Raw genomic sequence first — 22856 nt, forward strand, 5'->3', positions numbered from 1 at the left:
TCAGCCCTAAAGTGGCCATAACCACATGTATCGCCCATGAAATGTCCGAGCATGGCCCAGTTCTGGCTGAGCGGGAGAGGCAGCACAATCAGAAGGCTCCACAGGCATCCACACCCCTCCCTGGGGCTTTCCAAGAGTATCTGAGATGCCTGTAGGGTGGGAGGGAGACATCCTTCCCCTAAACAGACAACCTGCCGCAGCTTCACAGAGGTGAGATTTCAGAGGGGAGCCCCAGGCAGAAAAAGGGACTGAATTTGGGGGCAGGAGGGTCACCACTTCTGGGGTCCTTCGAAGCCCCCGCAGGTGCAGCCCTGGGGGAGAACTCCGACTATCGCAGCCTGCAGTGGCAGTGAGGATGCCCTGCCCAAGGGGCAAGCAAGGTAGGTGATGGCGGCAGCAAAGGGGCGCAGGAGGCCTGGGCCAGGCCCAGTGACCCCACCCCTCAGGCCCTGCCCCCGGGCCTCCCCCTGGACAAATCAGGTTGATTCCCGACCTCCAGAATACCCAGAGAACTGTGCTGCACGGACGCTCTCCCACAAGCCCAATCCCTCACAGCTGCACAAGGGAAGAGGCAAGAAGACCTGAGGGTGGTGGGCAGAGCCAGGCCTCTGTTCCCTTCTGACCAATCCAGGAGGGCTTCCTGGGAGCGGGGTCTCCTCCGCCTCAACTGGATCTCAGCTGAAAGGCCAGCTCATTAGAGACCGCTGTGACCTCCCTTCTGGGCACCACCCCCACAGCCCCGGCCTCCCCCCGGGGTCCCCAGGCCACCTCCTCCTTTGCTTCATCTGTAGCCAACTCCCCGGCATGAGCCCAGGCATGAGCCCGCGCGAGTCACTGCGGCCGCCGGGGCGCCGAGGCCAGTGCGGGGACATAGCAGGCCTCCCTCCTTCGGACCTTCCGCCGAGGCCCCGCGAGTGCCACAGGTTTCCACAGGGCCGGGGCACACGGACCCGCGCAGCCTGGGAGCCAGGGACCCCAATCCCAGCGAAGGGGCGCCTCGCACCCCAGTCCTCACGCGGTCCCCGAGGGCTCGCGGTGACTGCCGGGTCGGGGAGGAGGAGGGTGGCAACCCGGCCCCGCCGCTCCAGTTGCTGCAGCAGCCCCCCGGGCCTCAGTCTCCGAATCTGCCAAACGGGCGTGTGGCAGCCACAAGGTGTCTTTTCGGAAGACTCACAGGCGCAGGCGCAGACGGGTGCGCACCCCTAAGGCGCGCGCGAGCTAGGACCTCGGCCCGGGGCTGGGTGTCCCCGGCCCCGCCCCCTGCAGCCCTTCTGGAGCCAGCGCGTCTGCGTCGCGGGCGCACGGGGGGCGGAGCTCCCGGCGTCTCCGCCTCTTACCCGACGTTCCCCGCGCCCGCAGGCGCTGACGTGGCCGCCGTCAGAGCCGCCATCTTGTGGGAGCGAAACCAACGCCTGGCTCGAAGCAGCAGCTTCTGAGGTGAGGGCGAGGGGCGCGGGTCGGTGTGGGCCGCACACAAGTTGGAGCCGGCGGGGTCTGGGGACTGGCCTCGGGGCGACTTGAGGTTCGCGAAGGGCACCTCGATCCCGGCGGCGGCGGCGGCGACAGGGCCGGGCCGGGGGCGGACGAGGACGGGCCGGGCTGAGGCTGGGGAGTCGGGGCTGGGAGGGCGGGCGGGTCGGTGAGCTCCTCGCGCCCCTCACAGGTTCCCGGAGTCGCCCGCGGCCCCTTGTCCTCCTCTGCCAGTCCCTGCCCCCGCCCGTCGCCCGGAAGTCAGCCGGGACGCCAGGCTCTTCTCCAGGAAACCTGGGCTTCCTGCTTCCCTTACCTCTGCCCCTCACGTTTCCCGAGGCCGCCCGCGCGTGGAGAGTTGGGGTTAGCGGTCTCGGGGGCCGGTGGGGGTTGTGGGGCCTCCTCCACCCGAGTACAGGCTAGCGAGCGGCATCCGGGCGGACCGCTGCCTCGGGGACCGGGAAACTGAGGCTCAGGCGGCCCCAAGACACCGTCAAGGTCACGTAGGTGGTGGGGGCTTGCACCTTCGCCTCCCGACTCCATCCAGTTCGTGTTTCCTCTGAGGAAGGCACTGGGTCAGGGGCGGTGAGAGCGAGCGGGCGGGCAGTGGACAGGGACCCTGCGCCTTTCCCTGTCTGCTGAACGGAATGCGTGGACCTCCGGGGAAGCCCAGAGTGCCTCCCTTCACAACAGTGAGACGCGATTTGGGGTCAGTATGAAGTCTCCGGTGGCTTCCAGAGGGCCGGTCGATGTTCGCTTTAACTCCAGGGTGGTTTCCTTGACGTTGTCGGCAGTAGATAAGAAGGCCTCTTTTGAGCTGGTGAATCTTTAACTTGCCTGCGGAACGACCTGCTCGTAGACTCTAGGCCGCAGAGGCCGGCCCCAGCGCTCTCTCGGGGCACAGCCTGGGTGGTTACGGCTTGTGAGATTGGGTCTGGACAGCCGTGCGCACCTAGAGTGTTAGATAACCATTCCGACGGCACCTCCTGGCGGACTCCCTTTCCGTCCAGGCAGCCAGTTGCTGCTTTGCAGGAATTGAGCAGAAATGCGCTCGGAATCGCGGGCAGAAAAAGAAGGGAGGTCGGAGTCTTTGGATGGTCCCCGAAGTCGCCGCCTAGTTTAGAGCTGTAGAGTTGGTGCCACTGCCCCTATTGGAGTGGGCAGTTGTATTTCTTGTTTCAGAACTAGTGGTCAGCAGTTTTCTCTGCCGCCGGTTGTTGCAAGGCTGGTGGTTCTGTCGTTTTCCGCAGTGTGTTGGGAGGAGTGTGAGATGCCGAGGTGCGGTTGTGTGCGGCCCCTGTGGCCCTCTGCTTTTGCGTTAGCCATTGTCTAACACGTGTGACTGCATGGATGATGTCCTCATTTAATTTGAATTTTCACCAGCACTACCAAGGTAGCCAGAACCATAAGGTCCTGAAATGCCGTACTATTAGCTGGGTCCAAAATTGAGAAGAATTGAGTAGTATAAATGTTAGTATACACATCTGATTGGCCACATTGTTAGAGGTGTGTTGTCCACGTTTTCACATGTTGGTAGACCGGAGAATATCTGTCACTTGTCTTTAGGTGTATCTTGTTGAAAATAAATCCAAATCATTGCAGCAGTAGGAATATGCTGTTGCCTGTCAGGCAGTTTTTCAGATTTGCTAGTTGAAAAAGATTTGAAACAGTTGGTTTGGACAACAGCTGAGTCACAGAATGACTGTGAGTGAAAAGCAAAAACTGGTTCTGTGCCCCTCACAGTTCTGATTTTGTACATCATGTAGTCTAGCTATGCGCTGTACCTCTTGCACAATATGGAGAGGACATTCAGACATCTTCACCTGCTCATCTGCCCCTACAGACTGGACAGGCTTGAAACCATAGCTTCGAAGATGCATTTGGCCTTTCATTTTTCACTTCAGTAAAATTTAATATGGACTGTCAGCTGCTGCAGTGATCATAGAAGTAGACCTAACTAAGAGAAAAAAACCTGTTGTGCAAGTTCACACGCAAAGTATATGACTGTGGTTTCAGAGAGTTGAAGCAGTTTTTTCTAGATTCTTCAAATTAAATGTCTCATTGGTGTATTTAAACCAGCTCTTACTCACAGGCCATGCTCACCAAGCTTTTGTACACACTTCTTCCTGAGCTGTGACCATTCTCTTGAGCAAGAGGCTGCAGCCAGCCTGGGCTGGCAGGCCCATACTGTCTCTCATAGGCATTCTGTCCTCTCCCCCTGACCTTTCACCTCGGTAAACTCAAGAGGGTGAAAGGAAGTAGAGTGCACTGTCAGAGGTAATTGGGAGAGAAACAGGAAAAGGCCTTGCAGTGGGGATCTTAAATTATGAGAACTTGTGTTTTCTGTGTTGTGCCTGCTCCTCATTGGTGTGGTTGGTTGGTAGGGGTATCCTGCCTGTAGCATCTGAAGTGGTCTTTTGGAAAAGGTTTAGCCCCTTCATGTTGGGATTCCAGGATTTGCCCTCATCCTCAGGTTCGTATTTTCCTGTGGTTGTTATAAACTCTTTAAGGCATAGTTGCACTTATCACCTTACAGCTGTGCAGGTGCCCAGCACCGTCTTGGAAGGTAGTTTCACATTCTCAGGTGGGTCAGATGACCTTGTTAGCAACTTGACAGACATGTCCTGGATGTTTTTTGTTCCCAAGAGGCTCTCAGGTCCTCCCCCAGGGTCCTGTCACTCAACCATCTACAGGGATGAGAAGACAGTAAGGCTGGCTGATTAGCCATAATGTCCTTGACTAATCCTGGTTTCCTGGTTCTCACACAGTGGTAACAAGGGCTTGCAGCCGGTTGTCAGCCAACAGACTGGGAAAGGTGGTGCTTCTTACAGGCCCTGATAACAGGAAAAGCCTAAATGACATCAAGAGAAGAGACAGGGAAAGCATAAAAGGCAGATTTTCACAGGCACAGCAATTGGGAATGATTCTGTTTAGAAGGCAGACGTTCTCCCACACCCCGGAGGCCCAGGGCTCACTGTTAGTGTACAGCATGAAGTGAACGGGAGACTTGATTCAGTCCATGAACATTTCAGGAAGTTAGAAGTCTGTAGTTGTGGATTGCAAAATACATATCTGGCCTGCCTCCCATTTCCTGCCATACAACTACTAAAATACTTGGAATCTCCAAAGTGATGATGTCTTTTTGTACCCTAATGAGTTGACCAGTGACGGGCAGCCCCTACGAAACTTCAGGGTAGGGCTAGTCACGGGGCCAAGGTAGGATTAGAGGGTTTCAGCCCCACCCTCCAATTTCCCCAGAGTGGAGAGGGACTGAAGATTGAGCTGGTCACCAGTAGCCAATAATTTAATCAATCACACTAATATCATGAAGCCACACTTTTGCCTTCAGTAGTTAACAGCATCTACAGCCCCGTGTTTCCACATTTGTACAAAGGAATGTTCAGACTGAACCACACTTAAGTACAATTCTGAAATAGCATGAAATTCCTTGTTGATGGGAAATACCCAAAAGGCCTGCCTGGGCTTTCAGAGAGCTTCCAGAAAGCTGAATTCATGGAGGTTCCTGGAGGGTGGCACGCCCAGGAGGGCAAGGTAGCTCCGTGTCTCTTCCCTCATACCCCACCCTATGCATCTCTCCATCTGTATCCTTTGTAATATCCTTTATGAAAAACCAGTAAACTTTAGTGTTTTTCTGAGTTCTGTGAGCCACTCTAGCAAATTAATTGAACCCAAGGGGAAGGAGTTATGGGAACCCTGATTTATAGATGGTTGTCCAGAAGCACAGGTAAAATAACCTGGAGCTTGTGATTGCCTCCAGGTGGACAGTGTCAGGATTGAACTGAATTAAAGGACACCTATCCGGTGTCTGCTGCAGAACGCAGAACTGGTTGCTTACTTGGCATGTGTGGAGAAACCCCTGCTCATGTGGTGTGAGAAGCGACCTGTGTTATAAGAGTGTGTGAGAAACTGAGTTTGGGTTTTCCTGTGTCCTCAAAATAGTGTGTTTTGAAAATCTTCTAGGCAGAATGTATTAAAATAGTTTTTACTCCCTGAAGGGATGCCAGCAAGCTAGAAAGATTCATTTCCAAAGGACTTCCAGTGGTAGCATGGCTAGATATGAGACATCTTTCCATTTGTGTCACACAGCAAGTTATTTTTGCAGTACCATATACACTATACGGGAAACTTTTAAGTATTTTATAGGTTTGATTTAGGTATAAATGGTCAAGAGGACTATTGCTAGATGATATCTAGACTTATCCTGAGGATTGGGAATGCAGGCAGTTAGATGTGCCTGTGCTTCGTATCTTCTGTAGATGGGAATGCAGTTGCTCACTCACTAATCAAATTTATTGATTTATATTTAAAATACTATGAATACATCTGGCAGTTTTGGTGGTGACATATTCCTTAAAATATTTGTATTAACCAGGCACTGTGGCTCACACCTGTGTAGTGCAATCTACTTGGGAGGCTGAGGCAGGAGAGTGGATCACTTGAGCCTAGGAGGTCAAGGTTGCAGTGAGCTGTGATCATATCACTGCACTCCAGCTTGAGTAACAGAGCAAGAATCTTAGCTCTTAAAAAAAAAAAAAAAAAAAAAATGTATACCTACTCACCAGCTGAGGACCTGGGGGCAGGTTTAGAAAACAGATTTTGAACATGCATCCCTCTTGTGGTGTCTGACATCACTGAGCTGCCACACTTTTTTACCTTCAGCATCTTCAACCCCATTTTTCCACATTTTTACAGTCAAATGAATGTTCAGACTAACCCACACGTGAGTACAGTTTTTAAACAGCATGAAATTCCTTGTTGACATGATAGGTTTTTCGTGACAAACTTAATTTTTAGGGAAAGCACATCTGCAGATGTATACAGTTGATCTTCATGAGCCCTAGGGGCCTGATAAACATTCCTTTGCCATTGTTTTCTCCTCTCCTTGGTGGTGAGTCACTTGTGCAGTGCCCGGCGGAAGAGGGTGGGAGGCTGGGGAGGAAGGCCTGTTCTGGGCAAAGGAAGCCCTACTTGATGAGCATGAGGCTCCACGGGGGCAGGGGCTGTGACAGTGAGTGCCACACAGAGCCACCCACACTGGTGGAGGGAAGGCAGGGAGATACCAGGACCATCCGGAAGGGGCTAAGTGTCATTTGACAGGTGCCATGTGAGCAGAGAAGTGGAGTGGCCTGGGACAATCAGGGCAGAATCCCTGAGGCGGATGCACTGGCTGAGTTTGGAGACCTGCCAGGAACAGGGTGCATACTGGGTGGGAAGCCTGCTGGGGTGTGCAGTGGCCCTCAGAGGGGGTCTACGATCCCCAGAAAAAGGATTTGGGGAATCTGGGGGGGCATTTTGGGTGGCAGCACTGGCACCTTTGGCAGTGGCAAGAACACTTCCTGTCTGACCTTCATGTAGGGGAGGTCATCTAATGTCCCAGATGACCTAGACCTATGTCCTAGACCTGTTATAAATATGAAAAAAAAAAATTTTTTTTGTGCATAGTTTTAACAGGTGTTCTGAAGTTTCAGGAACAGAATCACCTTATAAATCAAAGATGATTGTATATTGTTCCCTTCAGAATCATAGCAAGAATTCGGTTTCCAGAAGGAAAAACTACAGTAGTTGCTTCATGGACACAGCTTGCTCTTGAGGTTGGAGGTGTCCGTGCATGAGCAGCCTGGTAAGGGTGGTTCTGTGGCTGCCACCTTTGGTCCTCTAGTGTAGTTGTGAAGTCACTTTCCTTTACTCCCCGTTGCATCATAGTTGGGGCAGAGCAGTGGTTCTCTGCCATCTTGTGCGAGTGCTGGGATGCTGTCTCCACTTCCTTTTGGGTTGCCAGAGGCAGCATTTAGAGCACAGTGTGGGCATTATGTTGTGGACCAAGGCAGCCTGTTGCAAGGACCTGATCTGGAAGCAGCCGTGGGGCAGCTCTGAGCAGAGCATGGGGTCACCTGGCTGACTGCTGTGCTGAGAGCACGCAGGAGGAGGCTGGAGACAGGGTTCTTCTTGCCTGGGGAGCAGGAGGGAGGTTACTCGCATCACAGTGGAGAATGCTTGTTGGGTTTGGGTGGGGGGTTTCGGCAGCAAAGCTGGCTGTCAAGGGGCAGGAATTGGGAGGAGGGTCTAAAGCCTTGAAGAGAAATATGGGGTCACTGTGTAGGGGCCACCATCACCTGGAGAGCAGGGCAGATGCCAGCGTGTGTGTGAGACCTAGGTCACCTGAGCGGAGGTCCCCAGAGTGTGTCCCTGGGGTGTGCCTTTCTCTTACCTTCTGGAGTACATCCAGAAGCGAGGATTTCCTGCAAGGGTGGTGGCCTCCCAGGGCCTGTGGGGGGTGTCCCTGTCTCTTTACATGTCTGACCAGGGTGGGGTGGGGTAGCAAGGCAGTGCTCATCCCAAAGCTGGGGGAAACCTGGTGATGGCTCCCACTCCCATTGTTGCACTTTGCTTTTGATTCCTCTGGAAGAGCAAGTCCTTGTGTGGTGTTTCCCCTCAGCCCACATTTTAAAAATGAAAGTTTCTTGAAGGCAGAAATCAAGTTTTAGGCATTGGCTCAATCACTGGTGCAGCCACTGCATTAAGTTTCTTTAACCTAGTACGGAGAAGCTGCAAGGGCCCCCCCCCCCCCCCCCAGTGGTTGGAGGAAGGAGCAACTTGCTCTCCCAGTTTATGACAGCAACACCAGCAGTGTGCTGTTCCAGTTCCCCATTTTTTTTTTCAAGTGATGTGGAAAGGGGCCTTCAGAGCGCTGGATCCCTCGGCCCCACACAAGGGTGGGCCCATGTTCACCCCAAACAGCGCCTGGCAGTAGCTCAGTGCCCAGCATGTCGGTGGTCAGTGTGTAGTTCAGGAAGTGAACTGGCAAAGCTGAATAAATGAGATTTACTTCCCAGCAGAGGTCAGAGGCCCTTTCACCCTCTCTTCCTGGGTTCTTGGCACTCCCCTGAAAACCAGGGTAGCATTGTCACATCAGATAGCTCTGCCATGTCTGCGCTGACCATGCCGAGATGGGCACTGTGGACTCGGCCTCTGGTCATTGCTGGAACCAGCGGCCTCCATGTGAGGTACAGGGGAATGCACTGCTAGCAGATGGTTGGGGTATGGACACTCATCCTGCCCTCTTGACTTGGTGCTGTACCATCACAGTCACTCGCTGTTTAGCATGCTGTTTAGAGTGAATCACTAGGGCCCAGGCCCCTGGGAGTGCCTCCCCTCAAGTTGGAAGAGCCCTTGGGCACGGCATAGGCTCCTGGCAGAATTGGGCTGGGCCATGATCCAGGGCGTTGGCACCTCACCTAGGAGTTGGGGTTCTGGTCAGAAGCCCTGTGGAGACAGGGTCTCCCCTGTAGGCACCAAACTGACCTCAAACTGCTGGTTCTTTGGCCCTGGGGCCAGGGCTGGTTGAAGTATTCTCCCTGCATCTGTCACCTGCACAGCAGGGATGTTGTAGTTTCTTAACTGTTTGGCGTTGCAGTGTTAAATCCCTGCAGGTTCCTCATTCTCAGCTTGTGTTGTGAGTTTCAGTGTTGTGGGCTAATGTGGATTTGCATTTCTGGTCTTGGTTTTCCCAGTGACCAGTCTGTCAGCCACTGCACTGGGGGCCAGGTAGAGGCCAACTGCACCCTGCCTGCCAGAGTAGAAATACTGGTAGGCCCCAGGCTCTGCTGCCCCTTCCATGTCCTTGTGTAGGCATCCGTGGACAAAGCTGACTCACAGGGTTTGCACAGCTGCAGGGAGGCCAGGAAACATGGGTTTTATTCTAGAGGGCCTTGTGCTCAGTGACAGACCAGAGTCCCATCACTGAGAGAGCAGGGCAGGGGCAGCACAAAGGACTGGACAGCGTTTGCCATGATGCTGTATGCATAGCCAGCGCAAGTCCCTCATTGTAGCTGTGGTCAGGGGTCATAAGACACTGCCCTCAGAAGCCCTGGGAGCCTACCTGGTGTGTGCTCAGAGCTGTGCATCTGCATATTTCAGAAGGGCTTATGTTTGGTGAGGTGCTTTGAGGACAGTTAAGTAACACTTCACAAATACCAAGAAGCAAGAAATACACAAATAAGCAGTTAGTGGGCAGTGACTCTTTGGTGTTCACATTAGCTGTAGTCCTAGAACTCAGTCCATGAGGTGGAATCACAAAAATGGAATTCATTTCTAGCTGTCAGTACACAAACTGATTTAAGGTATCACCTTGAATCTTAAGCTGACAAACAGTGCTCTAAACTGAATTTCACTGATTGCCCCACCTGAAAGAACTGATAGATAATGCCCTCCCTTAACTCAAGGCCAGCAGCAGATGTGTTAGAGGGGACCGTCATCTCCTAATGGCTTGTGGGGTCACTGCATCAAGTTGTAATGCCTAATGAGCTCCTCTAAAAACATCCTGAAACTTTAAAAAAAAAAAAAAAAAACCAGCAGACTCAGCGGGACTCGCCTTCAGATGCAGGCCAGAATGAGAGTTCTAGAATGTGTGTGCTGTTCTTTTGTCTCAGTCTGCATGATTGCAAGTCTCTTCAACATAATTGGGTCCATAGAGTGTCTCAGTCGTGTGTGTTCCCCTCTGATCATGCTTTTTGATTCGCACCTGTGTCACAATTGTGCTGGCTTGTGAGATGTGTCTGCCTGTCACCATTATCGGCACATTTAGTTTTCCCTTTACATGAGTTTTGGTAAAATAGTGACAAAATGTAATTCAGTGCTCAGTTGCAGAAAAATGTCAGGCCTACAGAAATGGAGCATTTGGCTGGTGGGTAGACTGATGACCATAGGCTTTATTTGGCTGCTGTGGTAAACAAGCAGCAGCTTGTGCAGGTGAGAATAAATGGCCATATTGCATTTCATTTTAAGGACTCTCTTAAAATGAAAATCCTCGTGTGGGAAATGAACACAGGCTTTCACGAAATTGATCATCTACACTATATGTATGACTGTTGAAAGGCTGCTGTTCCTCAGAAATCCTTAAAATGTTGTATAATGTACATGAGTCCCTTCGGGAAGTCATCGACTTTGTTCAGTTTCCTCAGATTAGATAGTAAAATTGAGATTATGAACTATAAAGATGTGTGTAATTTATCTGTCAGTGAACTTGACACAGTTCTAACTACTGTGGAGGTCAGGGCAGGAGGATTACTGGAGCCCAAGAATTCAAGACCAGCCTGGGCAGGATAGCGAGACCCTGTCTATAGAAAATATTAAAAATCAGCCAGGCGTGGTGGCGTGCCCCTGCAGTCCCTGCTACTTGGGAGGCTGAGGTGGGAGGTTCGCTTGAGCCCAGGTGTTCAAGGCTGCAATGGGCTGTGATCGAACCGCTGAATTCCAACCTGGGTGACAGAGTGAGGCCCTGTCTCAAAAAGTGAACTCTGGATGTCACTGGCTTTCCATGTAAGCAGAGCACACATCATGTGAGCCCCATTTGTGGATGTCAGTCAGCGGAATAGAATCTTGGACCTGGAGTTTGTTTGTCCTGTGCTAGAGGTTGGAGGTATCTCTGTCTTTCTGTTGGTTCTTGTCAGTTCAGGTCACTTAGAGATTCTGTGACGTACACCAGCTCTGACAGTTTGGAGAAAATGATCTACCTTCTGCCTGAGCCTGTTCCTTTCCCTGACTCATGCCAAAGCATCCCTGAGATCTGCAAGGGACCGAGGATAGTACTGGCTGGTGGTCTGGGTACAGGCCACAGAGGCACTGGCTCCCCTGTGCATCTGGACCATTTTGGTTGGATCCATTCATAGACACAAAACGGATGTGAACTCACAGAGCTACATTTCTCCCCACCCCGTTCAGTGAGGTGTCAGGGAATGTAGCTGCCAGAGGTGACTGTCCTGTTCTCTGGTGTAATGCCTGAAGGCCACCTTAACCATTGGTCTCTGGTCCTCACTGAAGAAAAAAACATTTTTCCTAAAATACTTTTTTTCCCCAGAGTTGGAGCCCACAGCGTGGTCAGGAAAGAGAAGTAGCCACTGGCGGCTCCTGGCATCCTCCTGCTGGGCAGCCCTCCTCTCATAGTGTGAGGGGTCCCATCGTGTACAAGCAGGAAGGCTCTGAGAAAGCCAGGGTTTGCTGCTACCACAGGATAATTCCGATGAACCTGAAAAGAGGGTTTTGGCTTGTGTGTGGGGAACTCTGGTGGAAGAAAGGGTGACAGCACTTGGCCTGGGCATGACACAAGTTAGGCCCTGGAATAAGAGTGGGGTTTGCTGTGGATCTTTCTCCCTCGTCCTAGACTCTGTTGGGTCTCCACCTGTCACAGAAGCAGTAAATGGTGCAGGGGCTGCCAGGTCCAGGGTCCTGTGGGGATGCTGGAATGTGCCAAGGCAGGATGTGCCAGCCACCCTCTGCCCATGTGTGCAGCAGGGCCACAGATGTGCTTGTGGGAGGGAGAAACTACGCTGTCTGTGCTGATGTCTTGACACCTGAGGTTCAGCCCTCCTGGTTCTGCCATTCCCTTGCAGGGCTGCTTCCCTCCTCTGGGGACTCTAATGCTTTGGTCTGTTAGGGGGAAAAAAAAAAAAAAAATGCCAGTCACGGTGGCTCACTCCTGTCATCCCAGCACTTTGGGAGACCCAGGTGGGCTGACCAACATGGTGAAACCCCGTGTCTACTAAAAATAAAAAAAAAAAAATTAGCTGACCATGGTGGCACGTGCCTGTAGTCCCAGGTACTCCAGAAGCTGAGGCAGGAGAATCTCTTCAATCTGGGAGGCGGAGGTTGCAGTGAGCCGAGATCGCGCCTGGGAGGTTGCAGTGAGCTGCAGTTCTCCCAAGCGCCGGCATGTGTGGATCGTGGACAGTGCTGGGGTCAAGTCCTTCTAGACTTGTTAACTTGTAAAGTTAACAAGCCTTTGACACCACACACCCTTGCCTTAGCTTTCCAACACCCCAGTAATAACATCAGGACTCCCTGAGTATCGTCCACCATATGTTTTCCTGGAGTAACTCATAAAAGGCCCTCTTTTTGTTCCATTTCATGTTTTTGAGTTTTTCCTGCGAACCTGTCATTAGTTTTTCCCCGTTGCCCAGAGTTGCCTAACTCCATAATACAAGAACACGTAGATGGTGTGCCCCATTCTTGCAGGTGTCCACCTCCTGCTCCAGTCTGAGGGAGTTGGCTAGGCTGCTGCTCTCTCTCCACATTGCTATGGGCTTGCATCCTCTCCCTGGATCCCTGGGGGAGCTTCTTGCGGGGAGCACGTGAGAGGTCTGAGGCCCTGCGGTTTGGGAGTTATTTTCATTCTCCCCTAACACTTGTTGGATACTTTGGCTGGGTATAGAATTAAAGGTCATGTTCTAAGGGTTTTGAAAGCACTGTTTCAGAGTCTTCCATTCTCTGGGGCAACAGAGGTGTCATTTGCCTCTGGGCATTCTGGAGTCCACCTTGAACCTTTAGTGGGTCTCATCTAGGTCCTTGGCTTTGTGCTTCGGCCCTGGGTCCCCGCTCTGGAACACAGAAAAATTTCACCCCGTAATTTCATACGTTCTTTTAGGGTTTCCGTTAGTTGATATCTTAAAATAGTCTTCTGTCTTCAGTCTCTTGTCTTGCTTGCCTCCTTCCAGATTCCTTTTATATTTGGGTCTCTTATGTTGGTGGCCTTTCAAAGGCAGACAGGCAGTCTCTTTAGGGGGTGGGGATGGAGCTCCAGTTGCTTGTGTGTGGATCTGCTGGGGCATATAGGACTCTCAGGAATTATTCTGGAATTTCATGGCTCAAGTGTGTTGTCATGGCTTAGCGCAGGCCTAAACCCTGCTGCAGCTGCTCCCCTAGACCAAGCTTGTCCAACCCTTAGGCCGCATGTGGTCCAGGATGGCTTTGAACCTGACCCAACACAAATTTCTAATAAAACATTGATATTTTGGGGAGGGGGGGGGTTGTTTTGGTTTGGTTCATCAGCTGTTGTGTTAGTATATTTTGTGTGTGGTCCAAGACAATTATTATTCCATTGTGGCCCAGGGTAGCCAAGATTGGACATTCCTGCCCTAGACAGTCCCAGCTTCATCCCTTGGGTCCCAGGTGGTCCAGCTTTCTCTGCCTGGTCAGTCATCATGTCCAAGGTCTTCCTCCCTTTTCTCTCTGCCCTTCAAGGTGTGTGTGTCATTTTGGTATCTTCATTGGCAGTGGTTGCAGGAGTGGACTGAGAGGGCATGTATTCAGGCTCTTCTGTGTTCTGTGGGTGGTGGTCTTCCTCTGGGCTTAGAAAACATGGCTATCCCCAAAAAGGGAACACTACAGTGAAGGTCCTTAAAAATTTCAGAATTCATTTAAGTTTCAGAATAGGTGACACGTTCAAAACCAAGAGCAAAGTGTCCAGAGGACACTGATCCAGCTTGAAGGAGTTCTGCGGCTCGTCTGGGATGATGGCAGTGTCAAATCAGACGCGGGCGGCCAGTTCACGCCCACTGAAACACGCAGGCATGTGTGGGCCCTCGCCAATGTTGAGAAATGGAGAAGAGGCATTTCCTTGAAGTAGTGCGCGGGGGTGACTGGATGAGAAAGTCACCAGCAGACAGTCATGGCCATGATTTAGCCAAAAGCTGCCTCCATATGGAACCCCTGGTGGAGGAGGTCTGATGAGGGGTGGGTGTGGTCACAGGCTCCTTGCATGTCCTCTTGAAGGCAGAAGCCTTCTTCACTCAGGGTAAGCCCCCCCTGCGGGTGCAGTGAAGAAGCAGTCAGTGTTTCAGAAAGTGACCAGTTTTTTCTAAAGTCCCTGTTGGGAATAAAATCACCTGATTCGTGAAAGTGCCCGCTGGGCAGTGAGGCCAAAGCCTAACAGCTTCAGAGTCCTTACAGAGGTGTCTGGGCATTGGAGGCCCTTCCTTCTGGAGTCTCTGCAGGGCTCTGATGGTGGGTGCCAGCCAGTCGACTTAATTGCTGTCCCTGATATTTGTGTTCTGCTGAGGGAACCCCTACCATTGCAGTGTGGGGCACACATGGTGTGCGTGCCCCATCGAGGTGTTTCCTCATAGGAGTGTGTCCCTGAAGGTGTCCTGCTGTGTCTGGCCTGGCACTGTGTGCTCTGGTCCTTGTGAGTGTGGGGAAGCAGAGTGAGGTCTGTGTTGGGGTGTAGAGGAGCCTTGCACGCACCTGGAAGCCAGTCCTCAGGCAGCCAGCGTCCCCTCCTGCGTAGGCTGGGATGAGGCAGCCTTTCTGGCCAGTGGGGATGGCTTCCCAAGGTGAGGGCAACAGCTTCTCAATTTCTGACTCAGCCGTTTTCCCTCAGCCCCCATCCTGAGGTGGATTTGGGGGGCTTGGGAGGCAGGGCTCTTTCCCTGTTTCCCTGCAGGCTTCCAGGAGGTGGGGTGAGGCAGTGGTGTGTCCCTGGGTGGGTGGGCTCTGAGCAACTGCTGCTGGGCAGCACAGAACCAGACATGGAGCACCTTGTCTCTCCAGGTGTCCCTGGCCAGTGTCCTTCCACCTGTCCACAAATATGGGGAACATCTTCGCCAACCTCTTCAAGGGCCTTTTTGGCAAAAAAGAAATGCGCATCCTCATGGTGGGCCTGGATGCTGCGGGGAAGACCACGATCCTGTACAAGCTTAAGCTGGGTGAGATCGTGACCACCATTCCCACCATAGGTGAGGTGGGGGCCAGCAGGGAGTGGGTTGGGCTGGACTGGGCCAAGGTACAAGGTCTCACCCTGCATCCTGCACCCAGGCTTCAACGTGGAAACCGTGGAGTACAAGAACATCAGCTTCACTGTGTGGGATGTGGGTGGCCAGGACAAGATCCGGCCCCTGTGGCGCCACTACTTCCAGAACACACAAGGTGAGTGGCTGGGGCCTGGTCCCATGGGCCCTCCTGCTTCTAGAGAGGGGGGCCAGCCCACAGATGCAGCATCGATGCCCATAGATGCGGCAAGGGGCCTGTGTTCCCATGACCATTTGACACTGGCTGCCTTGCAGGCCTGATCTTCGTGGTGGACAGCAATGACAGAGAGCGCGTGAACGAGGCCCGTGAGGAGCTCATGAGAATGCTGGCCGAGGACGAGCTCCGGGATGCTGTCCTCCTGGTGTTCGCCAACAAGCAGGTAGGCGCCCGGGCCAGCCTGGGTAATGTGAGGCGCCAGCATGGGTTCCTCCAGGGCACCTGGTGGTAGGGGTTACTGGAGGCTGGTGGGGCCCCTTTCTCTGTCCTGGGGACAGCTCTTCCCACCAACCCTTCCTTCCCCCAGGACCTCCCCAACGCCATGAATGCAGCTGAGATCACAGACAAGCTGGGGCTGCACTCCCTACGCCACAGGAACTGGTACATTCAGGCCACCTGCGCCACCAGCGGTGACGGGCTCTATGAAGGACTGGACTGGCTGTCCAATCAGCTCCGGAACCAGAAGTGAATGCGACCCCCCTCCCTCTCACTCCTCTTGCCCTCTGCTTTACTCTCATGTGGCAAACGTGCGGCTCGTGGTGTGAGTGCCAGAAGCTGCCTCCGTGGTTTGGTCACCGTGTGCATCGCACCGTGCTGTAAATGTGGCAGACGCAGCCTGCGGCCAGGCTTTTTATTTAATGTAAATAGTTTTTGTTTCCAATGAGGCAGTTTCTGGTACTCCTATGCAATATTACTCAGCTTTTTTTATTGTAAAAAGAAAAATCAACTCACTGTTCAGTGCTGAGAGGTGATGTAGGCCCATGGGCACCTGGCCTCCAGGAGTCGCTGTGTTGGGAGAGCCGGGCATGCCCTTGGCTTTAGAGCTGTGTTGAAATCCATTTTGGTGGTTGGTTTTTAACCCAAACTCAGTGCATTTTTTAAAATAGTTAAGAATCCAAGTCAAGAACACTTGAACACACAGAAGGGAGACCCCGCCTAGCATAGATTTGCAGTTATGGCCTGGATGCCGGTCACCAGCCCAGCTGTTCCCCTCAGGAACATGTGGTGGCGCAGCAGACCGCGATCAATTCTGCATGGTCATAGTAGAGATCCCCGCAACTCGCTTGTACTTGGGTCACCCTGCATTCCATAGCCATGTGCTTGTCCCTGTGCTCCCACGGTTCCCAGGGGCCAGGCTGGGAGCCCACAGCCACCCCACTCTCCCGCAGGCCGCCCCACCCACCTTCAGGCAGCCTATGGGACACAGGGCCCCATCTGTCCCTCGGTCACCGTGTGGCCAGAGTGGGTCCGTCGTCCCCAACCCTCGTGCTCGCTCAGACACTTTGGCAGGATGTCTGGGGCCTCACCAGCAGGAGCGCGTGCAAGCCGGGCAGGCGGTCCACCTAGACCCACAGCCCCTTGGGAGCACCCCACCTCTGTGTGTGATGTAGCTTTCTCTCCCTCAGCCTGCAAGGGTCCGATTTGCCATCGAAAAAGACAACCTCTACTTTTTTCTTTTGTATTTTGATAAACACTGAAGAAGCTGGAGCTGTTAAATTTATCTTGGGGAAACCTCAGAACTGGTCTATTTGGTGTCGTGGAACCTCTTACTGCTTTCAATACACGATTAGTAATCAACTGTTTTGTATACTTGTTTTCAGTTTTCATTTCGACAAACAAGCACTGTAATTATAGCTATTAGAATAAAATCTCTTAACTATTTCGCCGGCTCTCCAGTGCTTCCACGTAGGCATACTGCCCCCAGGAGATGGTGGATCAGCCAGCTTTAGGAAGTGCAGGTGACTGCCTAGGGCCACCACCTGAGTCCACACCCTCTCCATGTCCCCTCCTGAGTGTGTGGGCACTTCTCTGTGTCTGTGTGAGAGGCTCTTCCAGCATGGTTAGCCACACTGACCTTGGTCTCTGTTCGCAGTCCTGTTGGGCCCAGCCAGTGAGAACTGGGCCACACAGGGCAGGGGTCAGCAGGCACCATGGAAGACCTCAGCCTCCATCCCTCCCTCGGCCTGCTGCTGAACCCGCTTTGTGTAACTGGCTATGGGGCAGGTCTACCGCTAGCATACATAGTGCTTTGTGCCAACCGGGGAATGGTTCCTGAGTGGATACAGCCCCCAACTCTCCTCAAGATGCCATGCAGCGGGGAGCTGCCAGTCTGGGGGTACCTGTTTGTGGGATGTGGCCATCAGCAGGTCTAAGGTCTGCCTTCTGTTGGGCAGAGTCCCGACAACCTTCATCCCCCTTGACAGCACCCAAAACAGCAGTCTCCACTCCAGTAGCCACGTGAGGGTGAGGGCAGAGGTCAAAGCCACATTAGCCACACCTTGGCCAGGGCCCTGAGGAAGGTCTGCTTAACTTCCTTTGAAGTCAGAAATCGGCCAGGCGAGGGAGCTCATGCCTCTGATCCCAAAACTGCAATGCTGCAGTGAACTATGATGCAGCCCAGGTGCCATCTTTATGCCATGCAGTCTGGTGGCCACACACATCCTGAACAGCCCTGATCCTTCTTAGGGCCAGGCAGAGGGGACACCCACCCCATTGGCCCGGGAGAAGCAGACCTGGGGGTTGGGGCAGCAGGCAGTTGGTGGAGTCCCCCAACCCCCACACCCAATTGAGGCTGTGCCTCCACAGACTATAGGGCTCTCTGCCCCAGGTTCCCACATTGCCAGCTGAGCACCCGCTTCCATGGCCTCGGCCCTCGCTGGGTTTTGGTGGGGCTCTGGGCACACACGGGAGGACTACATTCCCCCAGGACATTGAGAATCAGATGGACGCCGTGGCTCACGCCTGTAATCCCAGCACTTCGGGAGGCCAAGGCGGGTGGATCATCTGAGGTCAGGAGTTCGAGACCCAGCCTGGCCAACACAGTGAAACCTCGTCTCTACTAAAAAATACCAAAAATTAGCTGGGAGTAGTGGCAGGCGCCTGTAATTCCAGCTACTCAGGAGGTTGACAGGAGAATCGCTTGAACCTGGGAGGCAGAGGTTGCAGTGAGCTGAGATAGTGCCATTACACTCCAGCCTGGGAAACAAAAGCGAAACTAAAAAAAAAAAAAAAAAATCACCAGGCCTCAGACTCCTGGAAGACAGACCCCAGCTCCAACCTCCCAGTGGGATCTCATTTAACTCTTGACACTGACCTTCCAATTAGGATGATACACCTTCCTTTTAAAATATATTTATTGAAATACAAAGAGTCAATGTAAGGAAAAATAGAGGTCACCATACTTGGCCACAGTTAGACCGCTCATAGGCCCATGGCTGCTGTCTCTACTGGCAGAGGGAGTCCAGCTTCTACTGGTACCTCTGGGCAGGTTCACCTTCACAGGGCAAGCCAGGGACCATCCCCGCTATGTGAAACCTGGAGGTTTTCCAGAGCTAGCTGTCTAGCCATTAGCCCCACAGGCTGGTGCCCAGAGCCACTTCCACAGGAGCAGCCCCGGGCTTCACCCACACACGAGGGGCTTCCGAGGCAGGAGGCAAGCAAGGCAAAGGGAGAGTTCAGGGTCCCACAATAGCAGTGAGCAGGGTCCAGCCATCAGGCCTCAGAGCCTCTGTCATGCCACCTGCGAGACGGACTTCTCCTGTCCCCACTGTGTCCCCGCTTCCTCCTCTTACAACAGGGGGAGTTGGAATAGGAGTCGTGGTGGTGCCTGGGCCTGGGGAGACCAAGGGCAGTCACTCAGAAGGAGTCAACCAGGCTCCCACCCACAAGAGGCAGACATAGACCAGGGCATACCTCTCGGGAGATGTGGGAGAGGAGGCAGCCTCAGCTGGCTGCCTGTGCTCTTTGTCTTTCTTCTTCTTCTCTTTCTTGTGTTTCTTCTTTTTCTTTTTCTTCTTCTCCTTCTTGCTTTTCCTGTGGCTCTCAGAGCTACAAGGAGGATACAAGGCGCACCTCAGACCCTAGTCTTGCAGGCCAAGAGAGTGAACACAGACCCCAACCAGGAGATGAAGCCACCACCCACAAGTGCGTCTTTAAATCAGTTAAATCAGACTACCAATTCCACTCCTCAGTAATGCAGTCACGTGGCCAGTGGCTGCCCTGGGTTAGAAACTGATGCGATATCCCTATCTCCACAGCACGGCCCTGTTACACCCCAGCTGTGCCCTTGACAGGTTGACACCTTCCTACTTGCACCCACCAGGCCACTCTTGGGGTCAGGCCCAGGCTCACCACCCAAGAGAAGCCCTGGAGGTGCCACCCATGGAAGGAAAAGGCCCCGCCGCAGGTCCTGAGCGCCCTCCCACGGCGCAGCCCGCGACCACTGCCAGTACTTAGGACCTCTCTTCAAGGGTGACCCGAGAAACTCCCCTAGAGAAAAACCTAGGAGTAAGTGGGACAGGAAGTAAAGTAGGGCAGGCCACCGGCCGGGCCGGTGCGCCAAGAGAAGCTGCCACCTGCCGGAGCGGGAGCCGCTGAGGTCCTCCCGAGACCCCCTCCGGCGCGCAGCTCGCCCAGTAGGTGCAGCCTCACCTGCTTTCCGTCTGATCCTCCGCCCGCGGCTTCCTCCTGGCCGAGGTTGCCGAGGTCCCGGGCCCGCCGCTCTCTACGCGGTGATGCTGCGGGAGAATCGCGCTCTGGGGAAGAGTCTGAGGGCCGGCCCCACACCACGCCCCGCAGTGCCCCGGGGAGCTACGTTCAGTGCCCCCGCCCTGCGCCACCCCTGTTGGCCCCTGTTGCGGTCAGGCGGGGCGGGGAATTACCGTGAACACAGACAGCCCCAGTTTGGCGGCTTCCTTGTCCTCTCGGGACATCGCCACGCGGCCCACGGAGCCACTGCAGGAACACGGCGATGAAGACAGTCCGTCAAGGGCCCGCCTCACCCGAGCAATTCTGCCCTCCCCTGGAAACCTGCTCGCACCTGGCGCTCCCCAGCCCCAGCAGCCGGTCCACGCCCTTCTCCTCGGGGTCGCCTCCTTCCCGCTTGCAGACCTCCGCGAAATCCTGCAGGTGCGGGAGCACAGGCAGCGTTCCGGACGGCCCCACACCCACGGCCCTCCACGTGCCCCCCACTCCAGGGAGTTACCTCCTTGCTCAGGCCCGTGGGCTGCTTCTTCACGTTCTTGTAGCCACTGCGAGAGGACCAGAGCAGGCGTCAGGACGGACAGACCTCCTCCCACCACGGGTCCTCACCACTCCAGCCTTCATCCTGAGGGTCCCACCCGCGCAAGTCCCCGCAGCCCCGCCCCCGCCCAGCCCGACCCCCAGCCCCCGCCCCTGGCCCCACCCTGCCCCGGCAGCGAAGTCCCAAGCACCGACCGCTGATGTCCGCGGACACTCACAGGGCGGCCAGCAGCGCCTCCCGCTCCGCCTCCCGCACTGCTGCCAGTTCCTCCTCGCGGCTCGGGCCCGCGCACGGCGCCCGGCCCTTGGCGTACCAGGTGAGGTCGCGGCCCTTCTGCCAGCGGCCTACGGGCGCCATCAGCGAGTTGCCTGCGGACGTAGGCGCCGTGAGCCCAGCGCCCCCCGGGAGGCCGCCCGCCGCGCCCACCGCGCCCACCGCGCCCACGGACCCAGGTAGTTCTCCCGCTGCTTGTCAGTCTTCACGTCCTCCCAGTTGAACTGGTCCTGCCCGCCGCGCACGCCTCCGCGACTGGAACCGAACATGGCGCCCGGGAGGCAGTTGCCTGGGGCCTGCGGCCTGCGACCCGCAACCCCGGACCCTCTGTACCCACTACCGTAGGACCCAGGCCCGACCCCGCCTTCGCGTCGCGCGCCGTGACGTCACCCGGCGCCCACCCGGCTTCGCCCCGCGCGCCTGCGCAGCGCACCGCCCCGGCTCTGTGCTCCCGCGCGTCACCTTCAAGCAGGCTTTGGGCGCCTGCGCACTGCGCCTATCCTGCCCAGCGCGGGAACGCCTCTGAACTGTACGTTTAAAAATGGTTAAAACCGGCCTGGGCGCTGTGGCTCCCGCAGCACTTTGGGAGGCCCAGGCAGGCGGATCGCTTGAGGTCGGGAATTCCAGACTAGCCTAGCCAACATGGTGAAACCCCGTCTCTACTAAAATACAAAAATTAGCCGGGTGTGGTGGTGCACACTTGTAATCCCAGCTACCCAGGAGGCTGAGGCAGGAGAATTACTTGAACCGGGAGGCGGGGTTGCAGTGAGCCGAGATCGCGCCACTGCACTCCAGCCTGGGCGACAGAGCGAGACTCTGTCTCAAAAAAAAAAAAAAAAAAAAAAGTTAAAATGGGCCAGGCGCGCGCTTGCTTGCGCGCCTGTAGTCCAACGCTTTGAGGCTGAGGCGGGAGGATCTCTTGAGCCCAGGAGATCGCGCCACTGCGCTCCAACCTGAGCGAGTGAACGAGACCCTGTCTCATAAAAAAAGAAAACACACAGGATGCGCCTAGCTAACACCGCCAATTGGTCACTGCCAGCCGCGATTCCATATGGGGAGCTTAACAAGGTAATGCCCTAATGATTTGTGGAATTTCTGAGTATTACCCAGTAAACTTCTGGATGAACCAGCAGCTACCCAGACACCCTCAGAGCACTGGTCCCATCCTTGCTGTGGTAAACTGAATGTGCACCCTAACTCCCACGTGAAATCCCCAACCCAAGGCGTTGGTGCTTCGGAGGTGACTAGGTCATGACGACAGAGCCTTCATAAAAGAGACCCGAGAGCTTTGTGCAGCTTTCCACTGTGCGAAGGCAGCGGGAAGTCTGTAGTCTGGAAGAGACCCCTTCCCAGAACCTCAGCATGATGGGCACCCTGATTTTGGAGGTTGTGGCATCCCCCTGCTTCACCTTTCCACTTTCATTCCCAGTGGTGACCAAGAAACAGAGTCCCTTAGCCGCTCTGTGACCTCGCCAACGGTATAATTTCGTCTGCAGACTTGAACCTGAGCCATAGCCATGAACGTTCCCAGGCACAGATGACAGCATCTAGGTTGTTGCTCAAAACACAGAAAGAAACTGGACCCAGCCTGAGCCAGATTCCTTAAACCCTCATATAAACTCCATTCGACAACCCCCTCCCCATGGACATACCTAGAGAGAACATTCATTTCTCTCACCACCCGTTGCAAGAACTGCTGCAGCCCACTCTGTACAAAAGCCCTGCTAATAAATGCTCTGGGCGCATTACCCTGGCATGCTCAATCTTTCTGTAGAATCCTAACCAGCCCCATCTCAGCATGGTGTGGGGCACTCCCTTGTGGGAACTCTACTGCCACCACTTTTGGGGCAATTCCAGCCACAGGTTGAACTGGATGAAACACAGGTCTAGTGTCCAGAACTGTGGGAAATTTCTGTTTCTTAGTGACCCAGTCCATGGGTCAGGCTGTTAGAGCAGCCTGGCAGACAGCCCATCTGGCTCATCTATCTACTTAGCAAGTACCGGCTGCCATCTCCCTCATGAGGTGCTGTGTGAGCTTGCATCATGGAGCAGGTGCATGGCAAGGGCAGAGCAGCAGGCCACAGCCTGGCACACAGAAGGTGACTGGCCCACTCCTGGGAAGGCTTCCTTGGGTGTAGGGCATCAACTCCTGGGTGCAATTGCGGCTTGCCAGGCCAGGGTGGACTTCGGCCATGTGGGCAGGGCCCGGCTGTGGAGTGTGACCACTGACTGGATATCAGGTGTGGTGGAGAGGGGATAGCAGGGCCAGGTG

At 54.4% G+C, this 22856-nt stretch overlaps 2 protein-coding genes across 6 annotated transcripts; one reads left to right on the forward strand and one right to left on the reverse strand.

The window, feature by feature from the left end:
• Positions 1-1369: 1369 nt before the first annotated feature.
• Positions 1370-16950, forward strand: ARF1 (ARF GTPase 1). Of its 3 annotated transcripts, none has more exons than XM_005541054.5 (5): positions 1370-2179; positions 14815-14999; positions 15079-15189; positions 15327-15451; positions 15596-16950. In XM_005541054.5, exons 1-5 carry the CDS (start codon positions 2118-2120, stop codon positions 15755-15757), a joined length of 645 nt encoding a protein of 214 aa, XP_005541111.1. In that variant the 5' UTR covers positions 1370-2117; the 3' UTR covers positions 15758-16950. The 3 variants fall into 3 exon arrangements, with proteins under 3 accessions (XP_005541111.1, XP_005541113.1, XP_045254119.1); XM_005541056.5 differs by having other exon boundaries at positions 1370-1522; XM_045398184.3 differs by having other exon boundaries at positions 1370-1437.
• Positions 16951-18404: 1454 nt separating this feature from the next.
• C1H1orf35 (chromosome 1 C1orf35 homolog) lies at positions 18405-20952 on the reverse strand. 3 transcript variants are annotated; one of them, XM_005541058.4, is made up of 8 exons: positions 20760-20952; positions 20529-20679; positions 20273-20318; positions 20108-20190; positions 19950-20022; positions 19720-19805; positions 18982-19116; positions 18405-18901 (listed from the first exon to the last, which is right to left on the reverse strand). In XM_005541058.4, the coding sequence occupies exons 1-8, from the start codon at positions 20851-20853 to the stop codon at positions 18781-18783; spliced, it is 789 nt and encodes a 262-aa protein (XP_005541115.2). In that variant the 5' UTR covers positions 20854-20952; the 3' UTR covers positions 18405-18780. The 3 variants fall into 3 exon arrangements, 1 of the variants encoding a protein (XP_005541115.2); XR_012433999.1 differs by lacking the exon at positions 18405-18901 and having other exon boundaries at positions 19053-19116; positions 19420-19805; XR_012433998.1 differs by lacking the exon at positions 18405-18901 and having other exon boundaries at positions 19053-19116; positions 19420-19805; positions 20108-20318.
• Positions 20953-22856: the final 1904 nt, after the last annotated feature.

The sequence above is a fragment of the Macaca fascicularis genome, chromosome 1, assembly GCF_037993035.2.
Source record: "Macaca fascicularis isolate 582-1 chromosome 1, T2T-MFA8v1.1".
Taxonomy (NCBI): domain Eukaryota; kingdom Metazoa; phylum Chordata; class Mammalia; order Primates; family Cercopithecidae; genus Macaca; species Macaca fascicularis.

What these genes read in the sequence shown, in the direction of transcription:
- ARF1 (XM_005541054.5), top strand. Translation starts at nt 2,118, where the DNA reads ATGCGTGGACCTCCGGGGAAGCCCAGAGTGCCTCCCTTCACAACAGTG. An exon ending in ACAGTGAGACGCGATTTGGG is followed by an intron (nt 2,180 to 14,814) that starts GTCAGTATGAAG and finishes TTGTCTCTCCAG; the next exon opens with GTGTCCCTGGCCAGTGTCCT. An exon ending in CTACTTCCAGAACACACAAG is followed by an intron (nt 15,190 to 15,326) that starts GTGAGTGGCTGG and finishes GCTGCCTTGCAG; the next exon opens with GCCTGATCTTCGTGGTGGAC.
- C1H1orf35 (XM_005541058.4), bottom strand. Translation starts at nt 20,853, where the DNA reads ATGTTCGGTTCCAGTCGCGGAGGCGTGCGCGGCGGGCAGGACCAGTTC. An exon ending in GCAGCGGGAGAACTACCTGG is followed by an intron (nt 20,680 to 20,759) that starts GTCCGTGGGCGC and finishes CTACGTCCGCAG; the next exon opens with GCAACTCGCTGATGGCGCCC. An exon ending in CTGGGGCTGGGGAGCGCCAG is followed by an intron (nt 20,023 to 20,107) that starts GTGCGAGCAGGT and finishes GTGTTCCTGCAG; the next exon opens with TGGCTCCGTGGGCCGCGTGG.